This window comes from Propithecus coquereli, unplaced genomic scaffold (genome assembly GCF_000956105.1).
Source record: "Propithecus coquereli isolate 6110/MARCELLA unplaced genomic scaffold, Pcoq_1.0 Scaffold77, whole genome shotgun sequence".
In the NCBI taxonomy this organism is placed as follows: domain Eukaryota; kingdom Metazoa; phylum Chordata; class Mammalia; order Primates; family Indriidae; genus Propithecus; species Propithecus coquereli.
Genome location: NW_012153840.1, coordinates 1,097,553 through 1,115,635, shown reverse-complemented (window position 1 = coordinate 1,115,635; position 18,083 = coordinate 1,097,553). Strand labels below are relative to the sequence as shown.

Sequence of the window (18,083 nt, the reverse complement as noted above, 5' to 3'; positions counted from 1 at the left end):
AACAGAGTAATGAGCAAAGTTGAAATTGGAGGTTAAATTCACATGAAGAGAGGTTAGAAAAGGAAGGTTAGTCTCATACCTATTACGATGGCTATTATTTTTTAAAAAGGGAAAATAACCAGTCTTGATAAGGACGTGGAAAACTGGAAACCCTTGTGCAATACTGGTAGGAATGTGAAATGATGCAGCTGCTGTGGAAAATGGTTTGGAGGGTCCTCAGAAAGCTAAACACGGAATTATCGTGCGGCCCAGCAGTTCTGCTCCTCGGTACGTGTTCAAGAAAATTGAAAACCAGGACTTGAACAAGTACTTGTACACCAACGTTCCCAGCAGCATTAGCCACAATGCCCAAAACTGGTAACATCCCAAATGTCCGTCAACAGATGAATGGATAAACAAAACATGGCATATTACATACAAGGGAGTATTATTCAGCCTTTAAGAGGAATGAAATTCTGATACATGCTACAATGTATCAGATGAACTTTGAAAAGAAAGTATTATACTAAGTGAAATAAACCAGACAGAGGGACAAATATTGCACAAGTCCACTTATATGTGGTTTCTAGAATAGGCAAATTCATGGACACAGAAAGAATAGAGGTTACTAGGGGCTGGGGGGCTGGGGAAATGGGAAGGTATTGCTTAATAGGTACAGAGTTTCTGTATGGGATGATGAAAAGTTCTGGAAATCATGGTATGATTACACAACACTGTGTGTATTCAATTTCACTACATGGTACACTTAAAATGGCAAAATTTATGTTACATATATTTTACCACAATAAAAATGTAAGAGGTTAGATCGATCCTATAATAAAGAGCTTATACAGGCTGGGCGTGGTGGCTCCTATCTGTAATCCCAGGACTTTGGGAGGCTCAGGCAGGAGGATCCCTTGAGGCCAGGAGTTCGAGACCAGGCTGGGCAAAAGAGTGAGACCCTGGTCTTTACAAAAAATTTTAAAAAATTAGCCAGGTGTGGTGGCGAGCGCCTGTAGTCTCAGCTACTCAGGAAGCTGAGGCAGGAGGATTGCTTGAGCCCAGGAGTTAGAGGCTGCAGTGAGCTATGATCCAGCCACTACACTCGCACCTGGGCAACAGAGCTAGACCCTGTTTCCAAAAAAAATAGAAAGAGCTTGTGAGAAGAGGAGGTGGAGAAAGTTTAGGAGTATTCAGTAAGTTGGATAATTAGCATCAGCTGTGTGCCCCACCTAGGGCCTGGCACGTTATAGACACCCAACCCATGGAATCAAGGAGAGAATGGTAGGTAGAAGGGATTTTGAGAATTTCTATGGTTAGACATTGTACCCCCTAGAATATTCTCTGGGAAATCCAAGTTAAGACTGGAATTCTTTTAAAATGTCTTACGTTACTAAACTTTACTTCTCTGAATACAACTCCTTGTTAAGCCTAGGCCACACGGGGCGCTGGACACATAAGTGGGTTCCGATAAGGGGAAGCGTGGAGAGTGGTCGGGTGGGGGCATCCACTTAGGTTGGTGGGTCAGGTGAGGAACACAGGCTGGAGGAGAGATGCTGCAGGGGGCGCTACAGCTTTGCATCTCAGCCAAAGGGGCCCCAGGCCTAAGAATTGAGGCGATGGGAATGACCCACAACCAGACCACGGATTGCGTGAGGTCTGTACAGAAGCGTTCTCTGCGGCCGAGGGTGCCTGGTGGAAGAGGAGAAGCCTCCAGGGCACCCGGCTTCCGCGCAAGTCAGTGGCTCGGGCCTATCCGCCGCGTGTCTTGAGCCAGGACTGCCAGCAGAGGGCGCGCGGGCGAGGAGGTGCTGAGGGCCACGAACCGCCGCTCTAGCCAGAGCGTGGTCATAGAGTCGCACCGCTTCCGGCCCTGGCGGGGGCGGGGCAGAAAAAGGAGCCGGAACTCTGCTGGGCTCCAGGCATCGAGATGGAGGAGGGCGAGTACGAGTCGATTCTCTGCGTCAAACCAGAGGTTCACGTCTATCGCATCCCGCCGCGGGCCACCAATCGTGGCTACAGGTGACCTTCCGCCGCTGGGCCAGGCCGGTCCCGACTTAAACCCTTCCCCGCCACCCCGACACACCCACTGCGGGAGCCGAGGACTGCCCTGACCAGTTTAGGGGCGAGGGGGAGGTAATGCCTTGGCTTCTTCCAGTTCGAAGCCCGAGCAGGGAAGGGGACCCAGAGTTTCGGCCGTCTCGGTACGACGCACGGTACTCCTGCCTGCAGGGAAGGCGTTAAAGCCGTTAGTAGGGCTTGGGGACCCCAGTGGGCTGCTGGGTACCCTAAGCTTGTTTGGTCGGGGGTGGTGGTGTCACAGACCCTTCTCTTTCAGCACTAACCGTTGGCCTTGAGGGGTTTCTTGAAAAGCCTTAAGTGGGGAGGCGCCCTATCACAGGCGGAAATCCCCGCGGGGAGGGGAGGGTAGAGGAGGGAGCCTCGAACCGGCTAAAAGGACCCAACTCGGGGAGCTTTAAGCTGATGGCCGAAGCCCAGGGTCCTCTCCCTACCCAGATCCCTTCGCACGAATTTCACTCTTGATCACAGCCTGTGGCACTTGGGAGGAACCTATCCACACTTCTCGGTGTAATTTTCACCTGAATCGAGTAAACACACATGTATTTGTAAATAGAGTATCTCTGAAAGGGAACACAGGAAACTGTCTTAGGGAAGTGGCATCGGGGAGATTTCCTTTCACTGTGCACCCTTTTGTGCTGTTTGCATTTTATTACCCTATGTATGCATTACCTGTTAAAACAAGACAAAAAACGTTAAAAGAAAAAAATATATACCTGATATAGACAACCTGGTCTATGGCTATTTTGTGCCAATAGTGGGGTGGTGGTGGGGTGCTCATATAGTTAGGAGGGAAGGGGTGGCTCTTGAAGGCAGTGTTTGTCCAAGTTATTTGGAAATACGGGATTGGTCTGCGCTACAAGACTGATAAGAGTGTCCACATTATCTGTCCTCTTATTACTTCCCAGTTGTATTAACATGAGCTCATAGCTGATTTTGTAGTGATCAAATATTTTATTGAACACTATTGCATCCATGACATAATTTTAAAATAGTGTGAAAACAATAACCAATACATTTGCTTTCTAACTGGAGATGAGCCATCAAACTAGGGATGGTTGTCTACTCCCATCCCCTGTTGGGTCTTCAGTAGGATGGGTTGGTTTCCCTTGGTGCCCCAGAAATTGAGGTTACCAAGTGGCAGGGCTGGCTGGTTTGGCTTAGAGGAAACTTCTGGAACTTGCACTTGAACCTCAGAGCTCTCACTCTGAATCTAAGGCCTGTTGCTCCAATAAGAGGAACTGAAACCTAGACTGCTGACTTGTGAATTGAAAGTCTGCATTTGTGTGGCCCTCAAAACAACATGTGTCCAGAGTTTTTGAGAGCTGCTATGTACTTAGGAACTTCCGGAAAAAGCCTCCTGGAAATGCCTCCTGGAAACACCCATGGTTCTTGCTATTTGGGGATTTTACTGAGCTGCTTCTTAGAACTAAAATGTGAAGTTATTGCTTTAAAAGAACCAAAAGGCCATTGCTATAGGTCCATGGTTTCCTGGGCTTCTTTCTGCCTAGGATAGCTTTGAGAATCTATTTTGTAAACACCCACCCACCTTTCACACATGTACTATTGCTCTTTCTCTAATGTACTATTTTCTCTTTCTACTAATGATGGCTCCCCTCTGTACTTGTCCTCCAAGATAGTCTAAGCGGTCCCAAATGGTCAGTCTGACCACCACAGCCTAGCATTGTCTTAAACAGAAACAACAGGCCCCATAGCTGCTTTCTCTGCAGAAAGGAAACTAGAAGGACGCCTGACTCAGAGAGAGTCTCTGTAGTCTAGAACGGGGGTCAACAAGCTACAGTTCACTGTGTTTTCATATGGCCCACAAGCTAAGGATAGTTTTTTACATTTTTAAGTGGTTGGGAAATTTTTAAAGGAGAATATTTTGTTTTTTTTTTTCTTTTTCTTTTTTTATTTTGCATTTTCTTCTTTAGAGACAGGGTCTCGCTCTGTCGCCCAGGCTGGAGTGCAGTGGCACAATCATAGCTCACTATAACCTTCAAACTCCTGGGCTCAAGCTATCCTCCCACCTCAGCCTCCCTGATAGCTGGGACTATAGGCGTGCACCACCAGGCCCTGCTAATTTTTTAATTTTTTTGTAGAAATGGGGTCACGCTGTGTTGTTCAGGCCGGGCTCAAACCTCTGGCCTCAAGCGATCCTTCCACCTCAGCCTCCCAAAGGGCTGGGATGACAGGCATGAGCCACTGTGCCTGGCAAAGAATAAAATGTGAAAATTATATGAATTTCAGATTTCAGTGTCTGTATAATTTTATTGAAATACAGGTAGAGTCAGTAGAAAAAAGTTAAAATACTTAAAGCACCCAACACGTGCACATACTGTCTGATTGCTTTCACTCTATAACAGCAGAGTTGCCTAGATGTGACATGCTATGTGCCTGGCAAAGCCAAAAATATTTCCTGTCTGGCCATTTACAGAAAACGTTTGCCAACCCCTGGTCTAGAATAAGCAGCTCTTCCCATTCCCATCCCCAGCATTGGAGGCATGGAGCAGGAGCCTCTGGCAGAAGCTCAGTGGTGTTTGTCCCCTTAGGGCCGCAGAGTGGCAGCTGGACCAGCCGTCATGGAGTGGTCGGCTAAGGATCACTGCAAAGGGGCAGGTGGCCTACATCAAGCTGGAGGACAGGACCTCAGGTAAAGGCAAGGAGGGCCGCACCAGGCTGAGGTGCTGCACCTCCCGCTTTGTGAAGGGGAAGACAGCCTGGGCCTGGCCAGGCTGCTCAGGGGTCGTGGGAATCTGCGGAAATCAGAGTTGCAAGCGTACCTTTAAGCTGCCTCCATTCCCCTACCTTGGTTGTAGAAACCACTGTCCTCATGTGTAAAAAGGACTATTTCTTATCAAGCACGTGTTCCTTTTGGGAGTCCTTAGGAAAATACTAATTTTGGAGGCCAAGGAGAGGCGATGGGCAGATCTGTCCCAGTGGGAAGGAGGAATCCTGGAGCTTCCCTTGAAGATAAGCTGCGGAGCCCTGGTTCTTACTCGGGGATTCTGTTTATCAGCACATGGTAATTTCCCAGAGCTGGCCGCGTTAACTGATAGGAGCTGGAAACTGTCCTATTCAGCTCTTTCTGTGGTGAGGGGACAAGCCAAGCCGGGCTGTGTTGGCGTCAGGTTTCATTGGGGAAACCTCTCTGGAAGTCCTGGGCCACCAGTGCCTCTGGGTGAGCTGCGGAGGGCGCTGTGTCTGGAATTGTCCCAGCCTGAGACCCCCTCAAGTGGGGACTGAGCACAGTGCCTGCTCAGTCAGGGGCCACAGCATTCGGTCATTTGTCTTTTCTGATGTGGTGGTTTTCGTTTGTGGAGCAGAAGAAAGTACAGAGATTTAGAGGCAGAACTGGCTGCCTCTTCTCAGAACTGCACCCCTTCTGCCTGAGCTGTTAGACCGTGGGCAGACCACGTAACCTCTGGAGCCTTGGCCTCCTTTGTGTTGAAATGGGGATCACCTTAGTTCCTTCTTCACAAGGTTTTTGGAAATAGGAAGTGAGCAGTTATGTATCTGATTGCTTTGTGAACTGCAAGGCACTCAAAGCATTGATTTATTCTCCTGGCGCATGGGGTTGACGGGGTAAGTGCTGGCTGCAGAGGACTTTGAAGGGGAAGCTGCCGTGGCTAGGCCGGGCAATTTTGGCTGGAGAATTGCTGGAATGTCTCGGGTGGTGTCACAAGGGAATGGCAATGCCTTTTGTTCTCTGGGGAGCTTGGGAGCTGTGACTGTAACGACTGCCCAGTGTGACAGCCACTGCTCAGGGCTGAGCCTCATCCGCAGGACCCGCCCCCCAGGATGTTCTCAGCTCAACCAGGTCCTGTTGGTCTCACTTTTCAACGAAGTAATGAGCAGATGACTGTAGGCCAGGGTTTCTCAGCCTGTTGACACATGGGGCCAGGGGAGTCTTTGCTGTGGGGAGCTGTGGAGTCCAATGTAAAGTATTTAGCAGCATCCCTGACTTTCACCTACCAGATGCCAGTAGCACCCCCCACGTCGTGACAGCCAGAAATGCCCCTAGATATTGCCAGATGCCTTTTGGGGAACAAAATTGCTCCAGGTCGAGAACCACTGCTCTAAGCCGAAGGGATCTGGGTGAGTCTGTTACACTGGGCAGATAAATTGACAAGAAGCTGCAAGCTCTAGGGCCATTGGTTTTCATTCAGTTCAGCCTTTATTACATGGTCACCTTTAAACCACAGGACTTGGAAGATAATTTGGTTAAATACTTGAAGCACTAACAGAGGTCAGCACATGCAAAAATGATGCCAGTCATTAATGCTCACAAAAGTTGTGTGTTGCCCTGCACCTACACAGAGCTGTCGTTGACCAGGGGATGCATTTCACAAGGGCCCCTTTTAAAGCCAGTCCCCCTTTTCCTCTGTCTCTGAGATTAAATTAAATCATCCTATTTCACATTCTGCTGTTGGTGCAAGAACTACCTCCCTTTCCTCAGGGCTCACTGCCCCTTCTTACAGTCCTGCCTCAGGTACTAGGCCTTTTCCGAGGGTGTGATGTGTTGTGCCTAGGCCAGGGCGCTCAGGGTCCGGGCAGGTCATGGAAATGGGTAAAGCCGATGGAATGGGTAGGCAGCAGCTCCAGCCTGTTTGTCGCAGGTGGGGATGGAGGCCCAGAATTGGTAGAGCCTCATTTTAAAAGAAGCAAGAAATTTGGATTATTTTACATGTACTCTGATTTCAAAATGTTTGGCAATTAAATAAAACATTAAAAGTAAACTGTGGGCTGGATTTGACCTGTAAGCCGTCTCTCACTTAAGCCTCTCCTTAGTCCTATTTCTAGGTCTTCCCTTCCGCAAGACTGGACTTGATTTCAATCCCAGAGTGAGGTTTGCCCATCTGCCTCAGCTTGCCAGAGTTGCTTTGCAGGAAAAAGGCCCCAGTAGCGTGATAGCAACGCTACGCTGGGAGGGGGATCAAGGCTCACCCTAACTTGTGCTTTCAGGGGAGCTCTTTGCTCAGGCACCGGTGGATCAGTTTCCTGGCATAGCTGTGGAGAGCGTGACGGATTCCAGCAGGTACTTCGTTATCCGCATCGAAGATGGAAATGGTACATGTGGGTCTTGGTGCTTCCTCCTCTTGAGAAAAGTTTTCTCTGCTGCTGGAAATTGGGATTGATCATGTGTTGTCCTCCAGGGCGACGGGCGTTTATTGGAATTGGCTTCGGGGACCGAGGCGATGCCTTTGACTTCAACGTTGCATTGCAGGACCATTTCAAGTGAGTGGTTCTGGGAGACACATGCTCATGCCTCCTCGCTTCCTTCCCTGGCCAGAATGATTTCCCAGGTTTGGACACTCAAAGGGGTTGTGTGCGATTCGTCTGGTGGCAGAGCCTCAGGAAAACGTAGTTCTCCTTTGGGGCAGGCTCCCTTCTCTCTGCTCTGCCAGTCCTCATCTCTGCTGTGAAGTCTTCTCCTTTTCCCAAGGCCCATCTCTGCCATCCCTGTCAGCTGGCCCAGCCTTCAGAGTGTCACATCTTTTCCCTTACCAGGCCCCTGAGCAGCCAGAGTCCTTGTCAGGCTCCTTTGGCCTTTCTGGGCCTATTCTTGGAGTAAATAGTACTTGGATTTCCAGGCTACCCAGCAGATGTCCTGGTATCCTTGATGAAGCTCAAAGACAGGGCAGGAAAGTCCTCCTCTGCCACCTGCAGGGCTCCAGCTCTGGCTGCCTGTGAACAGGCAGTGCCCAGCTACTCAGGTGGGTGCCTCTGGCACTTCCCTGACCCGGTGCCTCTGTCCCAGGTGGCTGCTGGATAGTGTTGTATGGAGGGTGGGGGACCTTTGTCTTGCCCTCTACTTCTGGGCATCTGTTTTGTCTCCCATCTACTTTAGCATCCGCGGTGCGTGTAGAGACCATGTCTTAGTTCTCATGCCAAGTGCCAGGGAGGAAAGAGCCAGACTCTCACGTTTCGTGGAGACAGGGTTGAGAACCCTCTACATAAGTGGTCTTACTGAACTCTCGTAGCCATCTTTAAGACCTGTAGAATTGCCAGCCTTTTGTGCTGATGAGGAAACAGACACGCATGCAGCTACTTAAATGTCAGAGCCAGGATTTGAATTCAGGTCCACCTCCCAAACCTACACTCTTTCTACCACCCTGCCTCCTACGCGCCTCGGCCTGGACAGGGGCAGGTGGCCGTGAAGTGAGTGAGCAAGAGCAGGGTAGTTGGTCTCTTCCTTCCTGACGTTTTCTTCCTGTTCTCTCCCCAGGTGGGTGAAACAGCAGTGTGAATTTGCAAAGCAAGCCCAGAACCCAGACCAAGGCCCCAAATTGGACCTGGGCTTCAAGGAGGGCCAGACCATCAAGCTCAACATCGCAGTGAGTCCCACCCTGGCTTGGCTGTGGTCATGTGATAGTTGTGGCCCCCCAGCCACTCCCAGTTCAGTTCCTTCAGTTCAGCAGATGTTCACTGAGCAGCTGCCTTGTGCCAGGTCCTGTACCAGGCTGAACAAGACGCCTCTGCTCTCGTGGATCTCAGAGTTGAGCTGAGACAGGCAGGTGAAGATGTGATTGCAACATGGCGGGAGAGGTTCTACAACGGAAGGCTACCCTGGGTGCTGTGGGCTCCTAGAGGAAGGGCACACAGCCCATAATTGAGGGAACCAAGGAAGGCTTCCTGGAAAGGGTGACTTGTGAGGAAGGGAAGGGGGATCAAAGGGTGGTTCAGCATGTGCAAAACCTCTGAGTCGAGGAGCGTGAGTCATTTTGCTGCCAGAGGCGGTGTCTCTGTCCTGGCTGTTAGAGTGGGTCTGGAGGGGTCAGCGTGCTCATCCCAAGCTGTGTCTTGGCCTCGTGGGAGAGTTCTGGGCAGGAAGGTGTCTAGCTGGATGCCAGGAGTCACAGGCAGCGTCTGCTGGTGGTGGTGTCTTGGCTCCCTGTGTCTTCGTCCCGAGCTGCTCCGCATCCAGCTTTCCCTGTGAGCTCCCGGCAAATAGCAGGCTGGGCTGGGTTGCCAGGGCTCGACTGTAACCTGGCTACAGGGCTAGAGTGGGGAGAGGGAGTCAGAGTCATGATTTGGGGGCACCAAGGACAAATGGATTTTTTTTTCGAAGAAACTTTGTAACTCTAATGCTTTTCCTCTTTACTTACCATCTCTTTCTCCTCTTTTCTGCTTTATGCTGGTGATGATTTGAGACCCTTGAAGTCGGCCAGCTGGCCCTTAAGAGAAAATACAAATCCAATCCAGGGGACTGGTTGGAATGCGATTCTTTTTCTTGCTTGGAGGAAACTAACATTTAATGAGCATCAGCTGTGGGCCAGGTAGTGTTTTTTTTTTTTTTTTTTTTTTTTAGGCATTTCTCATATGAATGAAACATCCTCCCCCTGTCCTCTGTAGTATGAGGAAATTGAGGCTTAGAGAGGCTAAGGGACTTACCCCAGGGTCACAGAGCTAGAAATAACTGGCCCAGCTGGACTTACATGGAGGACTTTCAGGTCTTTTGACTTTGGGGCTGGTCTTACTATTTGATTAAGCTGCTGCTTCCTTGCAAATAGGGAACCACCTTGTCTTCATCTGTGTAACTCATGTTGGTTTCTGGCTCATGCTTGGTGCTCAGTTTTTTAAAAAAAACATTTTGTTGAAGTAAAACATGCATGCAGAAAAGCACGCAAATCATAATTGCAAAGCTCAGTGAAGTTTTAAAACCAAACTTACAACTATATCAACTATAAACAGCCCAATCCAGAAGCAGAAGATTGTCAGCACTCTGGAAGCCCCTTTCCTGACCCCTTCCAGTAACTGCTTACCCTGAGTAACCATATCCTGACTTTGCACACCCTCCCTTTTTTTGTTCCGAACTTTCGTGCATTGAATCATACACTTCGTACTCTTTTGGTATGACTTCTTTCCTTTGCTCAGTGTAACATTTCTGCGCGTAATCCATATTGTTGTGTGTAGTTTGTTCATTCTCATTGTTGTGGCGTTTCCATTGTGAGAATGTACCCAGTTTATCTGTTTCACTGATGGTGAACATTTTGGTAGTTTCCAGTTTGTGGCTATCATAAATAGTGCTGCTGTGAATGTTTGGCTTCATGTCTTTTGGTGCACGTGTGTATGCATTTCTGTTGGGTCTGTAGGAATGGAATTGCAGAGTCACAAGTTTCTATGTTGCACTTTATAGATCCTTTCAAACAGTTTTTCAAAGAAGTTTTACCAATTTACACTTCCACCAGCAGTGCATGAGGTTTTGCTCCATATCCTTGTCAGTACTTAATAGTCTACATTTTAGCCATTCTGGTGCGTGTGTGATGGCATATCACTGTAGTTTTGATGATTAATGAAGTTGAACCATATTTGTTACAGATTCAGAATGGTGATGCATTGAGTATAGCTCATAACATTGAAGGTGCTGGATAGGACCATCTTTTGGTTATGTAGATGTTGGTTTGGGAATCACCTTGGCCCTCCTCTTGGGGTTTTCTAATGGCAGTGGGGATTTAGCAGAATTGACTGATTTGCATTCCTTTGCTCTCTTTAGAACATGAAGAAGAAGGAAGGAGCAGCTGGGACTTCCCGAGCCCGGCCTGCCAGCACAGGAGGGCTGAGCCTGCTTCCCCCACCCCCAGGGGGCAAAACCTCCACTCTGATCCCTCCCCCTGGGGACCAGTTGTCTTTTGGGGGATCCCTCACCCAGCCAGCAGTTGCTCCTGGTTCAGGTCAGTGCTCGGGGTGACTGCTGAATCTGCACCTGTGGGTTCCTCTTCCCCGGAAAGGTGGGCACCACCAAGCTGATCCTGCACACACTGGATAAGAGGCTCCTCTATTCCCCTAACACCTTCTTGCCCTGTAGGGTGTCTGCCCTCCCGTGATAGGCAGGGACTGGGGCTGGTTTGTTACTGCGACATCATCACATCCAGGATCCTGGTTCTCAGTGGGTATTGAGTGAGTGGGTGATGAAGACATAGTCTCTGCCCACATGTAGTGGGAGAGATGATTCACAGGCACAAAGACCAACTATATGGGGCCCAGACTCACTCCCAGCTGGTGTGATCTGGGGAGGCTTCATGGGAGAGGTGGCATTGATCTAGACCTTGAGGAAAGGAGGTTGGGGCACGGGCAGTTGGCATGCCAGGCAGAGAGAAGAGCATGAATAAGGCTCAGACTTTTAGACACCTGGTATATTTAGGTGGATGCAGCGTAAGGTGTGCCAAAGTGATCAGTGGGAAATCCATGTGGAAATTTAGTTTGGAGTGAGCCCCACAGCAAGGCCGTCAGGTACTGGGAAGCTGAGAGGCAGCTCCCCAGCAGGCCGCGCTGATGAGCACTTTGGAGATCCCAGGATTCCAGGAGTTAGCGTGTAGGGTCAGCCTCTGATGGTGCTGGGGTGCCAGCCCTTTGCCTCTGCCCTGTCCCCCCTGCCCAGCTTGATGCTCCAGGCTGGGAGATTGTCACCAGCCTGCTTTCCCCACACAGCTCTCACCAGCCCCCAGGTAGGCACCTTCCTGCTTTCCCGACATTGGCTCCCGTATCTGGAGGGTGAGCTTCAAACCTCAGCCCTGTGGGGAATACTCCAGCGGGGAGAGTGGCAGGAGTAGCAGCCAGAGAGCCCCTGCCCTGGCACCAGGAATTATTCTTTAAGTATTATTTCTTAGGGCGGGGTCACAGGACCATTTGTTTTGGCATCGTGGGGATGGGAGCAGGAATCTGCATTCTTATTTTTATCCTCATTCGGATGTGCACTAAAGTCTGAAAGCCGCTGCTTTCGGCCTTCCCTCAGTTGCTGATGCATTTTAACAGGTCATGGGGAGCACCCGCTACGGACCAGGTGGCATTTTAGGCACTGGCGTGCTGCAGTACAGCATAAAGTCCTTGCTCTCAAGGGCTTGTGTTCTAATGTGTGAGGCAGGCAGTTAGCTTGTCTACAGACAATGCTGTCAGTTCATAAGCCATGAATAACAACATTTATTGAGCGCTTGCTATATGCTTCAGAACCAGACTGGTTGAGTTTGAATTCCAGCTTACCAGTTTTATGATCTTCAGAAAATTGGTTACTTTTCTGTGCCTCAGTTTCCTCATCTGTAGGATGGGGGAAGTAACGATACCATAATACAGGTTTCTTGGGAGGATCAGATGCGCTAATTCGTGTACAGCACTTAGAACAGTTTCTAGAAGATTGTAAGTGCTCACTGAATGCTAGCTCTCATTTTATTAATATTCCTATCATCTCTACTGTGTGCTGGGCCTGTTCCGAGCATTCCTGTATATTAATTTAATCCTCACACCAGTCCTGTGAAGTCCTCATTGTCATTGTCCTCATTTTGGAGATAAGAAAACTGAAACTTCAGTGAGTCCTACAAAGTTGCATGGCTAGTTCTCACCTGTCTTCCCCTAGGGGCTGTGGTGAGGCTCAAATGAGATAATGTGCATTAAGCACTTGGCAAACTGTAAAACTCTAAATCATCCAGGGCCTTGGTATTATCTGGTCTCCCAGCCCAGAGCAGATTAGAAGTAGCAAATTAGTGGGAAGGCAGGGGTGGCAGACACAGGGCCTTCAGAGGGGACAGTTGGCAGCCCTGGGGGAGGTGTCAGAAAAGTACAAAAGGAGGCATTGTAGCCCCATCACGCCACTCACCTTGGTGAGAGATAAGCACAGGACCAGCTTTTGTGTTACCTCTTCTGGAAGGCTCTTCCCAACCCCAACCAGTTTGGGGCCTTGGACTTGGCACATGTCAGGCACATTGTGTTTTCAGCTGGGTGATCCAGAAACTTGGACTGCAGCCTTATATAAAGATGATCTGTGGTTTGGGTGGGCATTCTCCATTCAAGAAGCCAGGACAGGATATAATAAATTTTAAACGGATTTCAACATAAACAATTAAAAACAGTCAGCTTCAGGTAGGAAAGATAAATGGCACGTGACTCACCCTCCCTGGCGCCCTCCTTCCACCTCGTACGTGGCTGTCTGCCTTTTCTCCAGGAGCCCTCGAGGGCTGGTGAGAAGGTGGTGGAAATGTGGCGATTCACTGGTTTTGTTGCCCAGTAGAATGTCACTGAGTCTCGTGATTTGGTCACTGAGACAACCGAAAAGAGAGGTCTCTGACTCCCCTGTCTCCTTCTCTTCTCTCCCTATCCGTCGGACTTGGGGACATCAGTAGGAGGTGCCACCGTATCCTGGCCCCAGCCCAAGCCTGCCACTACTGCCACCGCAGACGTCTGGGGAGACTTTGCCAAATCCACAGGGTGAGGAGGGCCACGTGCGGTGGGGCTGAGACCGGGGCTGTGAGTCTAAAAACCTGGGACTGCTCCACGTGCTTTTCTTCTGGTGTCGAGAACAACAGCTTTGATTTGGACCTTTTCCAGCCAGAGGACAGAGCCCCAGAGTGTCTACTTTGGGTGGCACATTTCTCTCCGTGAAGGCCTTTTGCTGCTCTCCATGGCTAGGTGGCCTCGTGGCCACCCTTTGCAAATCTGTCTGGTCCTTTAAACCACCTTACCAAGTGCTTTGTGTTGTCCCTAGTACCTCCCTCTTTCCTGCTGTCCCCAGTGTCCCCACAACACTGAGCTGAGAGTTAATACCCAGGTCCTAGCCTTGGCCCATCCTCATGGGACCTCTGAGCCAAGGTGACTAGCCTTCTGGGACTCTGTAGGATTTCAAGCCTTCACTTGGTGTCAGCGTGAAAAGATGCTAAATTCCTATTGCACCAGTATTTATATGGACAAATTCTAGGACAGAGGTCAGCACACATTTTCTATGAAGGACCAGGCAGCAAATAGTTTCAACTATTCGGGCCACGTGGTCTCTGTTCTAGCTACTCAGTTCTGCTGCTTTAGCACAAGAACGGCCACAGACAATAAGTAAGTGAATTAGGAGATAGCCGTGTATCAGTAAAACTTTGTTTACAAAAACACACAAAGAGGCATGATACAACGAATTTAAGAGTCTTTTATAAGTAAACTTTATAACTATAAACTTCTTTAACTATAAGGAAAAACAGAGAGCCAGTTGATGTCTGCCATAGTTTGCTGACCGCTGCTCTAGAACATTTAGAAACTGGCTTCTTAGAGCTCTTTGTGCCCAGAGAGAAGCCAACTTTTATCTACTTTTATTTTCAAATATCTGAACTCCCCCCACCCTTCTCTATCTTCCCTTCACAGGTCAACTTCCAGCCACACTCAGCCAGGCACGGGCTGGGTCCAGTTCTGACCTGAGCACAGTTCTCTTTTTGCTCATATGACTTCTGGGAAGGAGCTGCCTCACCTGGGTCAAAGGAAGGAGGATGAAGCACTCCCTGCCGGCCTCTGTGTGGAGCACCCTCTCCTCTCCTCCTCGCCCGGCTCTCTTGGCAAACTCCATGTTAGGCACGCTGTTTCCTGGGATTGAAGCATGCGACCAGAACACAGGAGAGAAGCTCCAGGAGGCCTATCCCCGTCTGTCCTCTTGACATGAGAGAGACTCTGAGACTAGACATCTTCCATCACAATGACCCATATTAAACACAAGCCCCCAAAGCAAAAGAATGGGTCGAGTTTGCTGCCTGGATTCAGATCGGCCCTTCTCAGGGTTTACAGGTGTGATCATGTTCGGCAAGGGGGGTTCTGCACCCGCATTGGCCGTAGCCTCTTCGGTCAGTCTGCCTTCCAGAGGAGGGCTTCCTTCCCGATTTCCAGCAGGTCTATAGGCTACAGCTTGAACAGACAATCGGGAGGGAAATTGAAAGGATTGAGCAGCTTTTTTAAACGTTTAAATATTTTGCTTTACTAACGTGCTGATCTGCACTAACTTGTCTTTGCAAAAGGAACAGCTCCTGCAGTGCGCTGCTGTGGGGTCTCCGAAGGCCTTCCTCACTGTCAGCCAGCTGCCCTGGCCTTCAGGCAGCCGTGTTCATCCCTGCCCAGTTGCCTGGATTTCCAACGCAGGGCCGAGGCAGGCGCTGGAAGCCACATGGAAGTGTTTGGGCAGGAAGGTGGAAGCCGTTGTCATGGAGGTGGGGTCAGCCTTCCTGTCTGCTGGCGGCTCTCTGGGCTTATAGGTTCACAGTGCTGCTCCTGGCGGACTTGGGTTTTCTCTTTGGTAGTTTCTGAAGTGTTAATACTCTATCTGCAGAGAGCCTCTTACTTTCTTTTCTCCTTCAGGGACTGTGAATGACAGAAGGAGCTCAGTGAACTAGAAGTCCAGGGTTGCCTGGATTACTGGTTTATAAGCAATTATTTCATCTGAGCACACCTCTGAAATTGCTTTTATTGACTTACCTCTGAATTGAAAGATTTCTTTTTTGAAGGGTCAAGACCATGAACTGAAAAAAGTGTTGGCCTTTTTGTGGGACCAGATTTTTAAGATAAACAAATAAATACTTCTCTCAACACATGTCGAGGGCGAATGTGTTTTTGGCAGCGTGGCTGCTAAACTCTCCAGGATGCCACAGCTAGACTCTCAGCCACCTTTCTCTATGTCTAGACTTAAAGTCCAGGGACAGGGTGTCAGATTGGCAAAAGTGAGGAAATTTGCCCCTGCTGCCCCAAAGCAATCATTAATTTCTCTCCCATGTGTCTGGAAGAGTACAGTCCTTGGGTGATGTGAAAGTAGTTGCTTGAATCACTTTTGGGGGGCTTAATTATCTTCTGGAACCTCGGTGATACAGGCTGTGCTGGAGAGCTTGGCCCCTTGCCTCTGTCTCCCACCACCTGAGCTTGGAAGCTGATCGTTCCCAGTTATGCCTTCAGATGAGACCCTAGGCCTGGCCGATACTTTGCAGCCTGCAGAGGACCCAGCTAAGCTGTGCCCGGACTCCTGACCCATAGGAACAGTATAGTAAACGTGTTGTTTGAAGTGGCTAAGTTTGGTGATACTGTGCAGCAATAGGAAACTAATATAATCGAGCAAAGGGTATTTGAGGTGGGAATCTGGAAGAGTGAATCTGGACAGGTTTAATGGCTGTGTGGCCTTAGGAGGTCACTTAACATGCTCCTTTGGGCCTTACTGTCCCCTTGACAATGACCGTAGCTATTGCTGTGTAATGCTTACTCTCTGCCAGGCACTATCCTGTGCCCTTAACCTGTAAGACTCATTTCATCATCACAGCAGCCCTGTGAGGTAGGTACTTGTCTTAGTCCGTTCAGGCTGCTGTAACAGTAGCGTAGCCTGGGTGGCCTATAGACAACAGAAAACGACAGCTCACAGCTCTGGAGGCAGGGAAGTGCAAGATGAAGGCGCTGGCAGATTCGGTGTCTGAGAAGGCTGTCTTCTGGCTGTAACCTCACGTGGTGGGAGGGGCGAAAGGGCCCTCTGGGGCCTCTTTCATACAGGCCCCACTCCCACCCCTGAGGGCTCCACCCTCGTGACACAGTCAGCTCCCCAAAGCCCCACCTTCAGACACTCACACCGGGGATTAGGTTTCCACATGAATTTGGGAGCACACAAACATTGTCTGCAGCAGTTCTCATCCCTGTTGTGAAAACGATGAGACAGAAGCACAGTCAGATACTGTAATTTGCCCAGAGTCACATGGTTGGTAAGTGGCAGAGCTGGTACCCGCTGGCTTCAGCGTCCATGCCTTTAGTCAAGGTGGTCTATGTCTCTAGCACAGTGCTGCCCACGGGCCTGCTTAATACGTAAGACCTGCTTGATACGTGGAAGTCCCCATTCCCTCCACGTGGATTGAGAAAGCCATCGTGTGGCAAGTATGAGTGACAGCCCAAGGGGTGACTGGAAGCTACTATAATGCATCATGGGCATGCCGTAGGTGCTAATAGCTGTTGATTTCTCCAAGCTGGGAGTGAGAAAGACCATGCTCTGGGCAGAGTGGACTAGAGTAGGGAAAAGGCCCATTTTTCCTCACTGCAGCTTGAATGTAGACAGATACTTTAAATTTAAATATTTTCCTCCTAGTTAGAGATATAATGCAGATATGAAAACTGAAAAACAAAGAATATTGCCATCGTCTGTAATACTGTCATAGCAAAATATTGGAAGTATCCTACCCAACTATATTAGCGTCTATTGCGTGTAATACTCACCCTAAAACTTAGCAGCTTGAAACAAAACATTTATTATCTCAGTTCTATGGGTCAGGAATCTGGGTGCAGCTCAGCTGGGTCCTCTCTCTCAGCGCCTCTCACAGGCTGCAGTCAAGATGTCAACTGAGGCCACAGTGTCATCTTAAGGCTTGACAGGGAAAGGATCCACTTCCAAGCTCACTCACGTGGTTGTTGGCAGGATTCTGTTGCTCATGGCTGGCGGGTAAAGGTCACTTGTATTTTCTTGCCACATGGGCCTCTGTGTAGTTCACAAGCTGGCAGCTGCCTCATCAAAGTGGGCAAGTGCAAGAGTGCGGCAAGACAGCAGTTGTAGTCTCAATCTCAGAAGGATCTCATTACCTTTGCTGGGTCTGCTGAGTAGAAGGCAGTTGCAGGTCCTGCCCACACTAAGGGGAGGGCATCACACCAGGGTGTGGATACCAGTAGGCAGGGATGGGTGAGGGCCAGCTTACAAGTGTACCTATGTGTTAGTTTCCCAGGGCTGCTGTAACAAACTACCACACACTGGGTGGCCTAAAACAGCAGAAATGTGTTCTTTCCCAGTTTTGGAAGCTAGAAGTCTGAAATGAAGATGTCAGTAGGGCCATGTTCCTTCCAAAGGACCTAGGCCACAATCCTTGCCTCTTCAAACTTCTGGTGGCCCCAGGCATTCCTTGGTTTGTGGCAGCATAACTCCAGTCTCTGCCCCTACATGGCCTTCTCCCTGTGTCTCTGTGTGTGGCCTCCCCTTTTCTCATTTAGGACCCATCCTAAATCCAGTATCATCTGCAAAGGCCCTATTTCCAAATAAGGTCATGTTCACAGGTTTGGGGTTAGGACTTGAGTATATCTTTTGGGGGGACACAATTCAACCCACAATGTTTACCTGCTACAATGTCCATCGGTAAGGGTGGGGTTATATAAATTAAGGGACATCCAGTGAAATACTTGCTCCCTGGGGAAAACAACGTATGAAAAAGCTCTTAGCTGTAATCCCAAAGCAGCACTTTGGGAGGGTGAGGCGGAAGGATTGCTTGAGGCCAGGAGTTTGA

At 49.4% G+C, this 18,083-nt stretch overlaps 1 protein-coding gene across 3 annotated transcripts; it reads left to right on the top strand.

Annotated features, from left to right (window-relative positions):
- The first annotated feature begins 1,873 nt into the window (after nucleotides 1–1,873).
- On the top strand, nucleotides 1,874–15,370 carry NECAP2 (NECAP endocytosis associated 2). 3 transcript variants are annotated; one of them, XM_012662604.1, is made up of 8 exons: nucleotides 1,874–2,001; nucleotides 4,611–4,711; nucleotides 7,024–7,128; nucleotides 7,215–7,296; nucleotides 8,288–8,396; nucleotides 10,556–10,733; nucleotides 13,173–13,257; nucleotides 14,173–15,370. In XM_012662604.1, the coding sequence occupies exons 1-8, from the start codon at nucleotides 1,910–1,912 to the stop codon at nucleotides 14,219–14,221; spliced, it is 801 nt and encodes a 266-aa protein (XP_012518058.1). In that variant the 5' UTR covers nucleotides 1,874–1,909; the 3' UTR covers nucleotides 14,222–15,370. The 3 variants fall into 3 exon arrangements, with proteins under 3 accessions (XP_012518058.1, XP_012518057.1, XP_012518059.1); XM_012662603.1 differs by having other exon boundaries at nucleotides 13,170–13,257; XM_012662605.1 differs by lacking the exon at nucleotides 13,173–13,257.
- The last annotated feature ends 2,713 nt before the right edge of the window (nucleotides 15,371–18,083 follow it).

Excerpts from the sequence above, each read along its gene's own strand:
- NECAP2 (XM_012662603.1), top strand. The coding sequence starts at position 1,910 with ATGGAGGAGGGCGAGTACGAGTCGATTCTCTGCGTCAAACCAGAGGTT. Across the intron at positions 2,002-4,610 it reads GCCACCAATCGTGGCTACAG|GGCCGCAGAGTGGCAGCTGG; the intron begins GTGACCTTCCGC and ends TTGTCCCCTTAG. Across the intron at positions 8,397-10,555 it reads CCATCAAGCTCAACATCGCA|AACATGAAGAAGAAGGAAGG; the intron begins GTGAGTCCCACC and ends TGCTCTCTTTAG.